The 16,533-nt window shown below is 36.5% G+C and overlaps 1 protein-coding gene across 3 annotated transcripts; it reads right to left on the bottom strand.

Annotated features, from left to right (window-relative positions):
* Positions 1–6,266: 6,266 nt before the first annotated feature.
* LOC107830452 (DNA topoisomerase 1 alpha) lies at positions 6,267–16,361 on the bottom strand. 3 transcript variants are annotated; one of them, XM_016657999.2, is made up of 16 exons: positions 16,118–16,361; positions 13,550–14,701; positions 13,271–13,465; positions 12,276–12,356; positions 11,492–11,551; positions 11,278–11,372; positions 11,011–11,167; positions 10,778–10,903; positions 10,275–10,355; positions 10,070–10,160; positions 9,847–9,980; positions 7,473–7,541; positions 7,295–7,384; positions 7,016–7,119; positions 6,769–6,937; positions 6,267–6,650 (listed from the first exon to the last, which is right to left on the bottom strand). In XM_016657999.2, the coding sequence occupies exons 2-16, from the start codon at positions 14,657–14,659 to the stop codon at positions 6,582–6,584; spliced, it is 2,631 nt and encodes an 876-aa protein (XP_016513485.1). In that variant the 5' UTR covers positions 14,660–14,701; positions 16,118–16,361; the 3' UTR covers positions 6,267–6,581. The 3 variants fall into 3 exon arrangements, with proteins under 3 accessions (XP_016513485.1, XP_016513486.1, XP_016513487.1); XM_016658000.2 differs by having other exon boundaries at positions 13,550–14,711; positions 16,118–16,339; XM_016658001.2 differs by having other exon boundaries at positions 16,018–16,249.
* Between the last annotated feature and the right edge of the window lie 172 nt (positions 16,362–16,533).

The following is a 16,533-nucleotide window of genomic DNA, read 5'->3' as shown; positions in this document are numbered from 1 at the left end:
GACATGTCAGAATAATGTCCCCCCCCCCCCCCCCCCCGTCCCGTCATCGTCTTCTTTAAACTTTATATGAGTTTTACACATTTAGTGAGCGTTGGACATAAGAATTGTAAAATTTCGGAAAAAGGTAAAAAAAAAAAAAAAAATGGTATTAAAAATTATAGTTGTGTTTGGACATGAATATAATTTTATGCTATTTTGAATTTTTGTGAAAGATGTGAAGTAAAAATTTTGAAAAAATAACTTTTTGGAATTTTTTAAATTTTCGAAAAATTCCGAAATTCAACTTCAAATGAAAATCAAAAATTTTATGGACAAACACTGATTTCGTAAAAAAAAAAAAAAAAAAAAATCTTAAAGAGTTGCAGTTTAAAAAACTTTACGCATGACAAAGTCACTCAAAAGAGAACTTTTGTGATCCTCAATTATAAGTGGGATTAATAATTGGAAAAATACATTGATACAAATGAAGGAGGCATGCATGTACTTCCAATGACTATTTTTCTTTCTGATTTTTGGCAATTAAATCAGTATTCTTTTCCCAATTAGCTCAACAGATTAGTCCACCACAGCCAGGTTGGTTAACTTCGGAAAATTCTAAAATGAAAAGAATTAAATATGCAATATGGAGATTAGTCCTAAGAGAAAAGTTCTTGCTCATTATGTAAGTTTGTTAATTACAACTCTGTTGCTGTAACAAAACAAAACAAAAAAGAGAAAAAAGATTGGTCGAAAAGCAATTCCGAATTAATAGAAGTTGAATACATCTGAGATTGCCACATTGTTGATAATAGGTGCAAGTCAAGCACATGGAGTTTTTCATCTTTTGTTCAAATAAACCGGTAATGAAAGGGTAACCCGATGCACAAACCATCCGGTATTACCCAAGGTCCGAGGAAGGACTCGCACCCCAAGAGGGCGTCGTATAGGCAACTTACCCTAATGCAAGTTCCAGTGGTTGATTTCATCTGTTTTTTTACACATAATGTTCCATTTGCTACTTGATACTAAATGTTTTTATTTGCATATCTGTAAATCGTTACACCAAATCATCAGTAATTAAATGAAGCACTATCTAAAACCTTCGTTTATACAAAAGTAAAACTTGTAATTTCCATGAGTTGCATTATTTGTCAAGAAATCCAGACCACAAAATAAAAAATAATGCAGAAGCATACAACCATTTGCTTATTTATCACCTTCGATCCAACACTCAGTCCAATCCAAAAATACATATTCCTCAACCTCAGACCAGAATCGGCTGAGGATATAATGGTGGTTCTTAAAGAACCGTTTTATAAGAGGTGAACAATATACAAAATAAATCTGATAAGTTGTTTGCACCAAATGAAAAGTTTACAAAGAGCCTGAGAGAAGAATACTTAGGGGTGTGCAACAATCTCAAGTAACTATCAACACCCTTCTAAATTCCATGAACGCCGTATTTACTCCCCCTCGCTCAAAACTGGTACAATGAGTGGTTTCAACTGTGCAAGATATACAATCGCCCACCTATTCAAGAAAAAAGAAAAGAAAACAAATGTTCATAAGTTATGATAAAACAAAATATGAATTTCATTCAAGCACTAATATATAAATAAGATAAGTATTGTTAGGGTGCTTGTGTAGATGAACCTAAATAATTGTAAAAATTCAGGACTATGTCCTTCCCTGAGGGAATATCAGAAGTCCTGTCACAAGTTGGACAGAAAATCCCCAAGCTCAAGGATTAAGATTTCTGTCGGCAGCATAAGAAACTGCTGTATGTTTGTGAATTCCTTGTTGAGGCAGTTAAAAGAAGCACAAAAAATAAAAGAAAAAACTTCAGGAATTATCAGAGCTTAGTATGGGAGAGTCCGCTGCCAAGATACAACAAAGATATATCATTATAGTTCTAGATCGAGGAGTTGGCCAAATTTGGAGGTAAGACAATTACAGCACTGGTAAAGCCCCAACTTGATGCTGCACTAGGAGTTTGAAAAGTTATAGTTAGGATTCCTAGACTACTCCATGTTTCACTCTTTTCAAGCTGTTCAGACAGTAATCACAGGCCCTTAACAGAATCAGAGTCTCAATTATTTATACATTCTTCTCAAGTCTAACCTTGAGTAGAAGTTTCAAAGCACATAGTCATTGTTTTTAAGGGGAAAAAACAAAGAGTGGCTGATAGATTCTAAATTAGATATCAAATCTCTTGAGTCTTGACAAACTTTCTTGTCACCACGAGTCCTATGATCCCCTCAGGCTATGAGTACCAAGATACAACTCACTTGAAGAGCAGCACCGAAGCAGTTCAAGATCCACCAATGACTACGTGGAATGACATGAGAGTGGCTTCCTAGAGATTAACAGCTCCTACTTATCTTCAGGATTCAAGACAGACAGTTTATTTTCCAATACAAATAAATCAATCAGAGTGAAGACCATAATATTTGTCAACAGTGGTATTCTTCAGATACCTTTGGCAAGCATTCACAATATGGAGCTTCGGCAGTCGTGACAGGAAATTACTACCGTTGAAACTTAGAGATCGATGAAACAATTAGAAACATTATAGAAGAGAAGCAAAACAAAAAAGAAGTTGGATCTAAGGTATTCAGAAGATTCAAACTTAAAAGAGATTGAACAACTTAAAAGCAGACGTGGGGGAAAGAGAGACAAAAGTCAAAACCACATATTTAGCAATCAACTAATACATCTGGTTCAAAAGCCTCTCATTAAATGGAATTTGCTATTCTAAACACACAGTTTACGTTCCGTTCTTCCTTCCCGAGGCAACTATCAAGGGGAAAGAGTTCTGAGATTCGATGCAAATAAGTTTAAAATAAGACTGCAAACTCAATGTTTTCAGCTCCTGATATTGCATCACATTTAAACTCAAGGGTCTACTCGCATAAAATTGTTCAGCCTAAAAGCTTCAAATTGTGTGTTAAAGGTTTTAGGATCACATGAAAACTTTTAATTTATTTTCATTTCTTTACGTTATTAATCAAACTTCTTTTCTTTATGACAATGGTGTCCAGACAATTTGCGCACAGCTAATTCATCGAGCAGCATATTACAGCCTACAAGCACAGATGTTGGGTAACCCTGTCACCAAGGCCAAAAAAGATAAAGACTTTTTGAATGTTGCAACTGAGATTGAACATGGAAAATTCAGTTATCACTCTTATACCTCAACCATTCAACCATCACTTGGGGACAATTGCTAATCAAACTCATGTCACTTGCTTCGAATATGATTATGTCAAAATTATTAATAAGTTAAAGATAACGAATATAAAATTTGTGTTTGTGAATATATAAGAAGGTACATCAAAAACCCTACCTGAAGTCATTATCATATTTCACAATGTGTTAAACATCCTGATCATATCAGAAATTTGACCATAAAAGTCATACTACATCAAATAAATAAGGGCAGAGGGACTTTTCTGATGTTTTGCAGTTTCAACTGATTCAGTCTTTTCCTATTTGAAAGCAAAAATTTCAAGTAATTTTCTTTGTCATTCTACCAAATTATGCGGAGTCTCATGCCATAGAATTTGAGAAATGGGTAATTTCATAAATTTAAATGTTAATTCAATTTGGTGCAGGCTTGTACTTCAAAACCTTGTGGTCTATTAGGTAACAAGCAGATGATTCCCCCTAGTCTACCGACTGTGCTCCTTAAAATATTACAGCATATTGCAAAGACAGATCATTTTTTTAACTTTTCTTGTAAGTGCTGAGTTGTCCCACATCGATGGGATTTGAGGTACTTGGTCTCCTTATATAATCCTCACCTCATAAGCTAGTTTTTGGGTTTGAGTTAGGCCCAAGGTCCATTTATCATGGTATCAGAGCCAGGCCCATCCCAATTATTGTTACCGATGTTGGGCCCCCATTTATGTTGTTCACGCTGCAGTTTGCAGGCCTAGGCGTGAGGGGGTGTTGAGTTGTCCCACATCGGTGGGATTTGAGGTCTTTGGTCTCCTTATATGGTCTTGGGCAATCCTCACCTAGCTTTTGGGGTTGAATTAGGCCCAAGGTCCATTTATCAGTAAGGAAGGAAATCATTTTTTCCCTAGAGAGAGGTTTTATTGCTCTTTTTTCCCTACTTCATGCAGTCTTACTTTTTGAATAAATTAATCCACGGAAAATTATATATCAGTTCGAGAGTCATCTATTTTTTTTAACCTTTCCTAAGCATCTTTGAGATGATTTGCTAGATTTGGGAAGCTTTTAGCAGTAATGACAGATCAATGGTTCAGATAGACCCTTTCTTTGCGCCCATGCTGTGGCTCGACTAAACGGTCTATTTTATCCACCCAAAGTCTTTAAGGACGAAATGCAAGTATTCAATACTCTACTTTTTTGGTGTTTATGTTCAAAATTCCATACTCTACATAAAGGCATCCAAACATCTTCAAATAAAAAAAAAAAATCATAGAACAATAGCTATCTACTCCCTACACACGGTTTTGCAGCTGAAACAGAAATTTCAAGTATATAGCACACTCACATCATCCAACAGCAAACGGTCGCCGTGATAATCAAAGTTAGGTGCAACCTGCATCACATATTAAAATCAATCACAGTAAAGTAAAGCAGAAATCTAACAGGGAAGACATAAATGAAACAAGAAAAGAACATACAGATTAGTAGAAGGGCCTCTATTGCAGCAAATTCTGGTGCACAGAGATGCAATAACCCCAATTGCAACAAATATTAGAGTTGTTACCAGAAATCCCATTTTTGCTTTGGATCTAAACCAACAATCTCTCAGGTGCCTCTTATTCTCTGCACTACCAAAAAAAAATGGATTTTTATAGTTCAACAAACAACCGCACAAAAAAAGAACCCATTTTTATTGGTAAATTGGAAGTTATTTATTTGTATATCAAAGGGCACAGTGAACACTAATCAAGATTAACATAATTCCAAAATTCAAAATTAAGAATCAATTTGGAAACAGGCACATAATACGAATTTGATGTATACTGCAGAAATTGATTGAAAAATAGCGAAAATATACAGAAAATACGTACAGTTAATGAGAGAAACAGAGAGAAGTTGAAGAAGATGGATCCGAAGTAGAACTGTGGTGGATGAATCTGTGACCAAAATTATTGGGTAGTATTCACAAATTTTAGTTTTTCAACGGGGTAAATCAGTCATTCAGTTGGGATATAAAAGAGGAAAATTTCACTTGACTCCAGAAGGTTCTTAAGTAGTGCAGAGGGACCCCATTTATTTTCAAAAATTCTAAATACTCCCAAGGAGTGGATGTGTATTTTGTTCTTATTTTACGTTGAGAAAGAATTATATTTATCCATTAACTATGCCAAAAAGTGAAATGGTCTAAAATATGCTCACCGTTAGTAGTTTGAATCAATTTTGCAACAGTGAAGAATATTGACCTAAATTATTAACGAAGAACATATTTAGACTTTCATACAGTTTCGAATATATTTTAACATTTTTTCTTTTTATGTTTATGCATGACTACTAGCGTGAGATCCTATTTGTACCCACCAAATTTTGTTCGACAAGTTGATTGCGTACATCATTTTTCATAGTTTTTTTCCAACAATATTGTTTATACACAAACACCTCTACCATAACGTCTACAGGCCATCATAATTAAGATCAGAAGGATTAGGGATTTATTTAAACATGTTACATCGTTTTGGAAACGCGATACAAATTTACTTGGTTGGGTGGACGGCTATTTGTGTTAATGCTTCTCTTTTTCCCCCCCTTTATTTGCTCGACACTTTAAGATTTTTCTTAGATACATCACCACTCCTACATAAATGTGAGCATTATTCCCAATCTTTGATACAAAAAATATTAATGGAAATAATCAATCTCCCACTTTGTATTACTAGTGTATCATACTGCATGCTTTTATACCTAACTTGACAGCAGATACAATAATAGGAAAAAAAAAAATAACATTTCAAGCGACTACATTTATGACTGCAAGCTTTCATGCTTACACTTCGCTACTAAAAAACAATTTCAGAATTTTGAAGAGTCAAACCCAAATACTCAAGTGAAGAGGACGTCGAAAGAGCTTAAGCTAAGCTAATTATTCGTAATGCCAATAAATTAATGCATTCAGCTCGTAGAATTGGTGCAACCAAATTTATATTATCAGAAATTATTATTGATGTTTAGGCATTAGCAGTTAACATTAAATATGGATGAACCACCTTATCCAGAAACTTGAAGTATTCCTTCCTAAAGAATAACATGGCACTTGATCATTTTAAAACAAGTTAGAGCATCAAAAGCTGAACCTTGTAATAGTTCACAAATGGGAACTAAATCAGAAAGAGAGACAACAAGGGAAAATTCACCCCATAAATTCAAAAGTTGCTTAAATACAACAGGAACTTCTCAGGGGCCAGTCAACAAATTAAAAAATTGTCAGGCAACGATAAGATCTCTTCTCTTCTTCTTTTTTCTTCTTTTTAAGTGAAATTTTTTTCCTATTCTCTTTTCAGAAGGGGGGGAAGGGGGATGGAACAACAGGTATTAAGAGGAGGGAGACTCGTTTTAAAGATATGTCCTATACTACCACAGCCGCCAAAACTTTAGAATGTGAAGCTTGGTTCAACATCCATCGCCCAGGCAAACTTTGCTAGAAGAGACTTGTTGAACATCTGCAGGAGAAACAAGGATCAAAAGAAAACCACAATGCACGAGGTCAATTATCAGTAAGAGATGAAATTCGTGGAAGGATGTACATGTTTCCATAAGACAATGTAAAAGAGGCATTACCTTTTCAATGGGAACCTCATGGCGCTTACACCATGCCACTGTGATCCTAGGATCCAGATAGTTGATTTTTGATGTGCCCAAAGCCACAGTTTTCAACTCTTCTTTCGTTTCTATTTGCTTCTCTATGTTCTCAATCTTCGCATTCGTTTGATCCATCTTTTTCTGTAATCTGCAAACATTACACTAAAAAGTCAGCAACTAAAACAAAGAATGGAAGAAAATCTACAGTTTAGGATAGGGATAGTACGCTTCAGGGGCCAAGTTCCTCTTTGCCTTGCCATCAGCGCCCTTCAATGGAGGCTTCCCTTTTTTGGCCCGAGCCAAATCTACTTTGAATTCTTCCAAAAGAGCCTAAAAGACAATTACAATCTAAAGTAAATGCAAATTTTACTTGGCTACAAGTGAAGTGCAGGTAAAATATCATCAATTTACATTCAATCCTCTTCTATTGGGAGGGGGGAAATCGCCACTCACATTATATAAGGTAACTTACAGACAATGAACACTGATAACAAAAAGTAATCACCTTTAATTCATCTATCTTCTCATTCAACTTTGAAATTTGTACACTATGCGACTTTGAAACACTACGCTGGTGATTACAAATTATTGCAACCTGCAACAAGAAACATAGATATAGTAACTAAAATATTTATCACCAGTGTCCAAATCAGAACTTGTACTATTCTTCATGGAAGTCTCACCTCTTTATTTGCCAAATTATACACCGCAACTTTCTCAGCGAGCTCTCCACCTTGTGTCAGCTTGGTCAACTGCCATCAGTAGCAATGCAAATCAGCACCAGGAAAACAAATATTTGTGCACTGGTAATGAGAAAGGCATAATGGATCTCCATTACCAGTTACAGAAGCATGGATAACCATATACTTCAACTACAATCAGAAGACAAGCATCTTTTCCCCAATTAAACTCACAAAGTTGAGAGTGAACGACCGCTCCGTTCTTAAATGGACTTGAACGTAATCAGTAATTTTGCATAAAACCAATAGTAACATCCATTAACTTGTGACAACCAAGAACAGTATTTGTACATTTTATAAAAAGACGAGAATATTAACAAATTTCCCAATCTTCAGGGCTCTGACAGTGTCCACTTGGGTAGCAGGACCTTGCATTGACAATAAAATGACTCCTCCAGAAAACTTCAACTTCAAGTTGAAATTATCCATCATTAGACTCAAAAAAATATTTTAGACAAAGTAAGCATCCATTTATCAAGATAAAAACTATTCAAAAGCATACAACTAATACTCAATCCAAACTAGTTTGAATCGATTATATGGAGCCATCCTCATTTCTAAGAAAAGTTAACAAACTCTGAGTCTCATTCACTTCTTCTCCTTGCTTCTTTTTTGAAGTAATACACTAGTACTCATCACCATGCAAGCTTCCTTTGGAATTAAGATGGTTCAAAGTATGGTGATGACGATATTGTTGGCCATTTCCCTGTATTCATCGAAGACTTCACACGTTTTCTTGTTAGCCATTAGCATAGACCGATGTTCTGCGGCAGATCAGGTCCTCAGGACATGCTCCAAGATGTTTGTGTTGCTGGTCTCAAGTAATACACATCTTGTTTTGGCAACCTTTTCTCATTTTATCCTCTATTACTCTACATATGCTATTTATATTGTTTGTTGAATGTGTTCATTTCTAACTTATTTAATCTTTGAATAAGTGCACATCTATCTTAACATCCATTTCTGCTATACTATTCAAAAGTATGCCACATCACGAAAACAACACCTAAATCCCAAGCTAGTTGGGGTTGGCTATGTGAATCCTCACTATTCATGTCGCTGCATGCAATCAGTCTCAATCCAAAATTAAAAAATGTAGGTTCTCTAGCACTAAAAATCTCTACATTTTCTAATGGTATATACATTTCTAACAAGACTAGAAGACTCTTAGCAAACATTAGACCTAAAAAACTACCACGATGACTAAAATTTAGCAACCAACTAACTAGTGTCACCTATACAGGTTTTTTCCTTCCATTATTATGCCTTACTATTCACCAGGTCTACATGGATTCCAAGAGATTTTGGTCTTTTGGGACTTCTTTCAATGTAACTCTAGGTCTACCTTGTTCCATTTTTAACACCTTCAACCATCATGGTTTCACACCTACAGAACTACATCTGGAAGTCGACATAAGACATGACAAAATCATCTTAAGCAACCCTCTCTCATTTTATCATTTATGTGCGCTACTTGCACCTTTTACCTAATGAGATCATATCTGATCTTCTCTAATCTTGTATGACCACACTTCCATTTAACATTCGCATCTCCAGAATAGCCATCTTGCAGATAGGTTGGACCTTAGAGGCCCAAGTCCAAGATTCACTCTCACATAACATTGTCCATCTTACAGCTTCTATAGAACTCACATAACAGTCTGGAAACACTTCTCTATTTCAACCATCCTATTTTAATTCTTTAAGTAACATGTCCATCTATCATCCATTCTCCTGGAAAAATTGAGCCTAGATATCGAAAAGCAGACAGAGAAAGAGTACCACATAGTATAGCTCATCAAGTTTCCTAAGAAAACCAAGCAGGTCGTTAGTAATAAACCAAGCACAAATAACTTTAGCTCAGCGTGTTATCCAACTTTAACCCGAAGCAACAAACTCATACGGAAACATAAATGGATAAGTGGATCCCTTCTCTGAGTCATCCAACTCTGATCATATTCATCCTCCTATTACAATTTTGTGCAACCTGAATAAGATGGATAAAAAGCAGCCTTCCACCTTCTTTTGATCAGTAAAAGGTAAGTTCTTATGTAAAAAGCTGCAAGGCAGTACCAAGACAGGGAGTTGTGGTTCACACCCGAACACCCGATTAGGGAGAAGAGTCGCAGTAAGTTGACAGCCAACAACCTCGGGACCCAAACACTAACCCTTTCTTCTTTTTTTGTTCCTTTTTTTTGGGGGATGGGGGGCTCTTCTTTTTTGAATTTTATACACAGGTCAGATGATCTGAAACCACCATCTAGTCACAGATAACTCAGTAGTCAAACAGAACTTCTAGTCCTAGAAAGCAACTTACTTGCTGCTCCAGTGTAACAGATGCATTATATGTACGAAATACTTTTGCCGTCAGGCCTGGCATGAGTTCCTTTAGATGGGCATTGAGCTTACTCGTGTCAAGCTTGTCAAAAAGATCATCACCGCCCTTTTTTCCTGAAATCAAAATTTAAGTGTATCCATGTATTTCATGAAGGAATAAAAGTTAAAGAAAACATTCTAGCGCAGAAGCAGCATTTACTAACCACTTCGGAACAGTTGAATGGCTTTAAAAACAGGCTCATACACAGCCACCTCATTTTGATACCTGATAGAATCTTTACCAAGAAAATCGAACTGAACGAAGCAAAGTCAATTCTATGCATAATAATCAATTGCACGAGGCTAAGAACCTGTAAACGAGTTTCCTAGAGCTCTTCAAATTTAGCTTTTGTTGGAAAACCACAATACCTTCAAAATATTTGGAGGTACTGGCTCTACATTCTCTACTTTTAAAGTACAACAACCAACTGTATCAGCTTCGTCGTCATCCTGCACCGCATCGAAATATGACTAAGAACACTAAACAACATTTGCACTGTCCCATACCTCTGCAGGCAAAAGCATGGTTGCTTCATAGAAATAATATTAAAAACTGGAAACTGATCTCTCATGTTCTGTTCTTTTGGAGAAATTGATATCCGATAAAATTATTTGCCTTTGTGTTTTCTTTATTAGTGATATGGTTTGCTAGTATCCCTTGGTAAAATTAATTCAATTGGAAAGAGAAAGGTAACATATATTGCTAAAATTTCCTGCTTCGATGCAGCTTAAAATGCTTCTGAGACATGACCTAAACTAGCATCAGCAACCAGCTTTGGAACTTTTAGACTCTTTTTGAAATCTATGCTGCTCCTAGTTAAATAATATAGGGAAAAAATAAAAAAAAGCTGGTGTTCCTGCCTTCCTGGTACCTTCTCATTCCCTGCCCTCAGAGCTAATTTATCAATAAGATAAGTTGCAACTGCGATCTGACGCTTCACAGGATCTTTACTTGTAAAATCCTTTGTATATGCAGATCTAATGCCTTCAATATAATCCTGCAACCAAGAGACGGTTACAGCTACCAATCATCCATGTGCAACCAGTCACAATTTAAAAAAGAAACACTCATCGATCAGAAGTTTGCCAATTGCTTTCATTGTACCTTTAAACGCCTTGCTTTTTCATACTTTTCTTTATCGCTTTGCCCTTTCAAGGAACTACTGGCTGCCAGGAAAACGTATTTGAATTCTCTTGGATTGATAGGGTCATTCCAGAAAGCTAACCATGTCACAGTGTTGTCATGCCTTACTTCCTTCCATCTGCCAAGCCAACGAGGGGAAGAAAAATAAATGAAGGTGAAATTCTAGCTTTACCTCCTCCAAAAGATACGCTATTTTCAACAGGATAACAGGAGAGAGAATGAATAAACCTTTCACCAGGGATGGGGCACTCCGGTATTGGAGCACCCTTTCCAATATTTATTGTAATATCATTTGGCCGGATCCGTCTCTTTAGCTTTCCCATCTGTACCAATAAGCAACATCCATCAATACCACAGTGAAACTTGAAGTATCTAAAACATAATGAAACACACCACTCTGCACATAGTAGATTGTTTTTGCCAGTTATAAGGTCAAAATTACCTTTGGATGTTCTCCACGGCCACGAAACAGTCCAGGTGGTTCAACCCGAAAGTTCCCAACCTGCACATAACTAAACGGTCAGACCATTCGCAGTTGGTTTGGAAGTTATCTCGCTCACTATACCAGGGGCTTTTCTGATTTTAGGGGTGGACACCTACCATGGTGAAGAACGAAACGAGAACACCACATTTGAATATCATACTCAAAGGAAACGAAGCTCAAGATTGAGATTTGGGAATAACTAAGAGGCTCAATATCATACGGCTAGAAAAAAAAAACATCAAAAAAGCGTGTACTGACGGCACAGTTTACAGCATAAGAATGAAACCAAAGAATCATCTAGACAAGATGTTCTTCTAACTATACACAAAACATAAAGGAAATACAGCTCTTCAAAGTTGTTGAAGAACAGTCGAGGGGAAATGGAATAGCATCAGAACAGAAAAATGAAAACACATAAGAGATCATTGGCTGCTTCAGACCTCCAAGCAAGAAACTTTGCAAGCTGGATAAACGCATTGCTAATGTAAGCTAAAATTCTCAGAACAGAAGCAGATGATGTTGAAAAAGAAAGAAGAAACATCACCAGAAAAGGAAGACATAAGAGAAGAAACATCCCCAAAAAGAAGGAAGACATGAGACCTTTTCTTTTTCAGAAAATAAGACATAAGACCATCTTATAATCCCATTGCATAATTTACAGAAGATAGCACAAGTCATTTCGCTTAAAGTATCATGTATAAAAGCAAGATAATGCTAAAAGCTAACAATAAACAGAACCAACCTTCTCCTTAACACCATCAACAATAGCCCACATGTACTTCTCTTCTTGCTTGAGTTTCTCTTCTCTCAATGCCTTCTTCTCCTGCAACAGAGACAATTTTTTGGATGAAAAATATTTAAAACATTTACAAGCTTTATGTACTTGGCTAGTAGGTTAACCACAAACATAGTTACCACCACTTGATCAGACCCAAAGAACTTGGCCCGTCATAGAATTTCTGCCTAGATCTCTAATAAGGGTAGTGCTTAAGTGACTTCCACTTGCTATAGAAAATGAAAATCTACAATCATCCAGCTTTAACGTCAATAAAGAGGAAGAAAGTAAGTGTCATCTTGAATTAGCTACTAAAAAATGTTACTAATAGAAGTTATACATTTTATGCAGTAAACAAAATAATGCGCAATTTGGAACTTAAGAGTCTCAATGGTACATAGATATGGGTAGAGGTTGGTAAGATAAAAGAATAATGTGATTGGATCTCTTGCATTTGCAAGGATGGCTTAAAATATAAACTATGAAGCACAGCTGCCGCAAATCTTCTCGATTAAGCAAATGCACCTAAAATTATTTTAGAAGGTTGACAGAAACACCATGTTCATGCTGATCAGACAAATGTAGGCATCAACTGCCTACACAAAATTACCACACAAATAACATACTACCATAAGAGATTAGCAAGTAACACATCCACCACACAAAGTAAATCTATGCATTTGGACACTATGAAGCAACCATGTCTTTTTCAGACCAAAGTTGGCTGGGATAAGTTGTGCTATATCGGATGAAAACATACAACTGCTAAAAAAATTCAGCATTTTGTGACAATTAAGAAGACAGAAAGTTTTAAAAAATAGTTATTCGGCAACTCATACAGAAAGCTAACCAGCAATTAGAAGGTAGAAAAGTATAAGAAAAATGAACAAACCACGGTATAGGTCACAAAATAACTACAACTTCTCATATTTCATAACTTCATAGTTTATTCATTTACTTACTTCGGTACTCATTTGCTTCTTCTTCTCCTTCTCACTTTGATGCCACTCATATATTGGGGTAAAATCACAGTCATCTAAATTTTGAATGACATGGTTTTTTCCTAGTATTTTTCTCCAGTCATTCATGAAATTCTCTTTGAACTGCGGTTTACTCATGTACTCAGTGTCTAACATCACGGCATACATTGTTGCAACCTGCAGGCAGAAAGAAATTGCTGTACTGAGAATAAATTCACAAAGACATGAATGAGACATAAACAGCCAGAGACAGATTGAGACCTCCTCCTGCTCTGGAGTCAGATTTATAGGTTTTCCCTTGTAGAGCATCTTAACCCCATGAGGCTTATATGAAGGCGGAAAAATCACACCGTTGTGAACCAATGTAGTCCATTTTTGCCCTTCACCAGAGCTTGGCTGCAGTTTCGATGACTTAGAGTACTTGGATTTCTTCAATTTCTTCTTTGTTTTCATCGACGACGAAACAACTTTGGTTGCTTTCTTTGTAGATGACACTTTACTAGCTGAAGCTACTGACTTTTTAATTCTCTGAGATATAGGAACGTCATCGTCGTCGTCCTCTGTCTTTTTTTCAGGTTTAACAGATGCTTGCTTAATCGAAACAGGTGTAGATGCATCAGAAAGCCTAAGCTTTTTAACTGAAGCCTGAGCAGCAGACTTTACATCACCAGGGGGTCTCTTACTTAAAACTGTTGTAGATGGCAAACCATTTTGCCGAATTTTAGGCTTAACTTCTTCAGAATTAGAAGACTTGCTCGTGGAAGCCCCTGCATTGGACTTCAATTGAAACCTTGACGCTAAGGGAATTTCATCATCTGAATCTTCTTTTTTGGGAGGTCTAGACTTTTGAACTGATGCTGAAGTACCAAGCACTTTGTTGGCATGACTAGAAATGCTCTTAGATAACCCAGAAGAAAGCCTAGCACTCAATGGTTTATCATCTTCAGAGTCCTCAGCTTCATCATTAGGTCCAGATTTTGGTTCAACAGCTTGCTTTGGCTCATTAGGAACAATCTTGGATTGTTGATTAACATTTTTTGCCTGATTACCCGCAGAGGCTGATGGCCTTGAGTTTGGTGCAGGAGATATCCTGCTTGATGAAGGTGATGCTTTTGGACTAGTGAAAGGTGAAACTGCCGGAGAAGCCTTAGAAGAGGTGCCTGCCTTAACTTTCTGAGCACTAGAGTTCTGGCCATTAGGAGAACGTACATCAGAAACTTGCCGCCCTGATCGTCCATCCTGCTTCTGAGATGATGAATTTGACTGATTCTGCTTTGATGTGGTACTACGTTTGAAAACTAAGGGCATATCATCATCATCATCATCAACTTCCGCCATCAACTTTGTTTTGGAAAAAGCCTCAACAGCCATGATCGTACTTTATGCTATACTATCATACAATGTTCACCTTACCTGTAAACAACTTTTCATAATTACAAGGAAAAATAGGTTTAAATGCAATAAAAAGAAGAAGAGCAAAGGACGTCTAGAGAACAAATATTGAAGTACATCGGCATAACAAAGTTGAAACATAAAGCCAAAAGGGAAAAAACATGGCAAGAAAACATAAATCTAGTTCTTTTTTGGATGACAGCAGTGTCCTAGCCTGCTTGCGGGCAGCTGAATATTCCACCAGCACCTTCTATATCTCACTAGCACACCTTGTGCTTTTTGTCTCTGATGGGATTTGAACCTAACACCTCATAAATCTCTGCCTACTTCATTGACAACTAGTCTACTACTAGGCCACACCCTTGGATGCAAAAAAACATATATCTAGTTTCTATCCCTCACAGTTTAGAACAGTTGTACTATAGGAATATTATGATCTTTTTTGACAATGCAATGCAATTCTAATCTCTTGGTACTTATCCACAAAGACTCACTGCTCATATTTTGTCTCTGAAGGGTCTGTCTCTCCCTATCAGGTTATCTCACAAACAGAAAAACGGAGGGGGTCTGTTCCCCCTCTTCGTTCAATATTATACTGAATCAAACATAAAATTCACGCAGCAAGCGAAATGAAAATGTTTCATGTGGAACATATACTAAATTTTCAGTCTGCTTCCTTCTATTCCAACACATACTATAAACTCCCAAATCTAGAAGCAACTATTTTTTATGACTGTGATGTCCATGCCAGCTTGCATGCATCTCGGTTATTCTACTGGGTAACTCTTACCTACCAGGAGTCCCAGCACCACAAGTACCGCGCAACTTTGCCCACCGAAACTTAGGCTGTGAAGAAATCATCTAGTGTTTTTGCCTTCGTAGAAGCAAATTAAAGTGGGATTATACTGGGTTGTTGTTGTTGTAGAAGCAAATTAAACATTAGTAGAACCCGTAATGTATGCATCTAAGCAAGCAGCATCCTGGTAACTGTCAACTCGAAAAATACAAATACGCATAAATATTATCTTTTGTACTAACTTTCTTTTTCTTTTTTTAAATCTCCTTTATCAAATGAAAATGTAACAGAAACTGATAAGTAATACTCAAATCCATATTGGAATGTAACAGAAACTGATAAGTAATACTCAAATCCATATTGGCGACCATCACAGCTCAAGAAGCAGTATCGTAAGGTAAACAAATTAAGTTTATAAATTAACTAGTGAAGAATATAAAAGAGGTATATAACAAATCGGAACTTTAGCTTTTATTAAGCAGTGGGGAGCTAGGAGATAAATCATTACAACCAATTCACAACTCTTATTTCTCATTTTTACCTTAATAATTACAGGAAAAAAGGGGAATTAGGGTTTTTGTTTCACGAAAGACAATTGGAGAAATATATATGAGGAGAGAGAAAGGGGATGTGTAACGTACAGAGATGAATTTGGCCGGAGAAAGAGATCCCGAGGAGGACAAAGGAGGAGATGGAGGTGAGGAAGAGGAAGAGTGGTGGTCATTCAATGGAATTTGGCCGAAGAAATCGACGACTCAATTTCAATCCGTCTTAGCAGGCCAATCGGAATTTGGGTCCGAAATTCGACCGCCATTCTCCATTGCACGTCCCACCAAACGGCTAGGTTGGATTTGGGCTTGTCTAACCTAGAATGCTATTGGGCTTGGAGTCATGTGGGTCTCACTCCTTTTATTTAAATGGGCCCTCATTTTTGTTTATTTTAAGTCATAAAAATAAATTTTTTGCAAACAAATTTTCGACCAAAAAATAAGAAAGAATATTTTTTAAGTTTTTCAAAAAAATATATATGTTCGTTGGCATAACTAGATTTCATTCA

Source organism: Nicotiana tabacum, chromosome 11 (genome assembly GCF_000715075.1).
Source record: "Nicotiana tabacum cultivar K326 chromosome 11, ASM71507v2, whole genome shotgun sequence".
Lineage (NCBI taxonomy): Eukaryota > Viridiplantae > Streptophyta > Magnoliopsida > Solanales > Solanaceae > Nicotiana > Nicotiana tabacum.
This window is presented reverse-complemented; position numbering and strand designations above follow the sequence as displayed.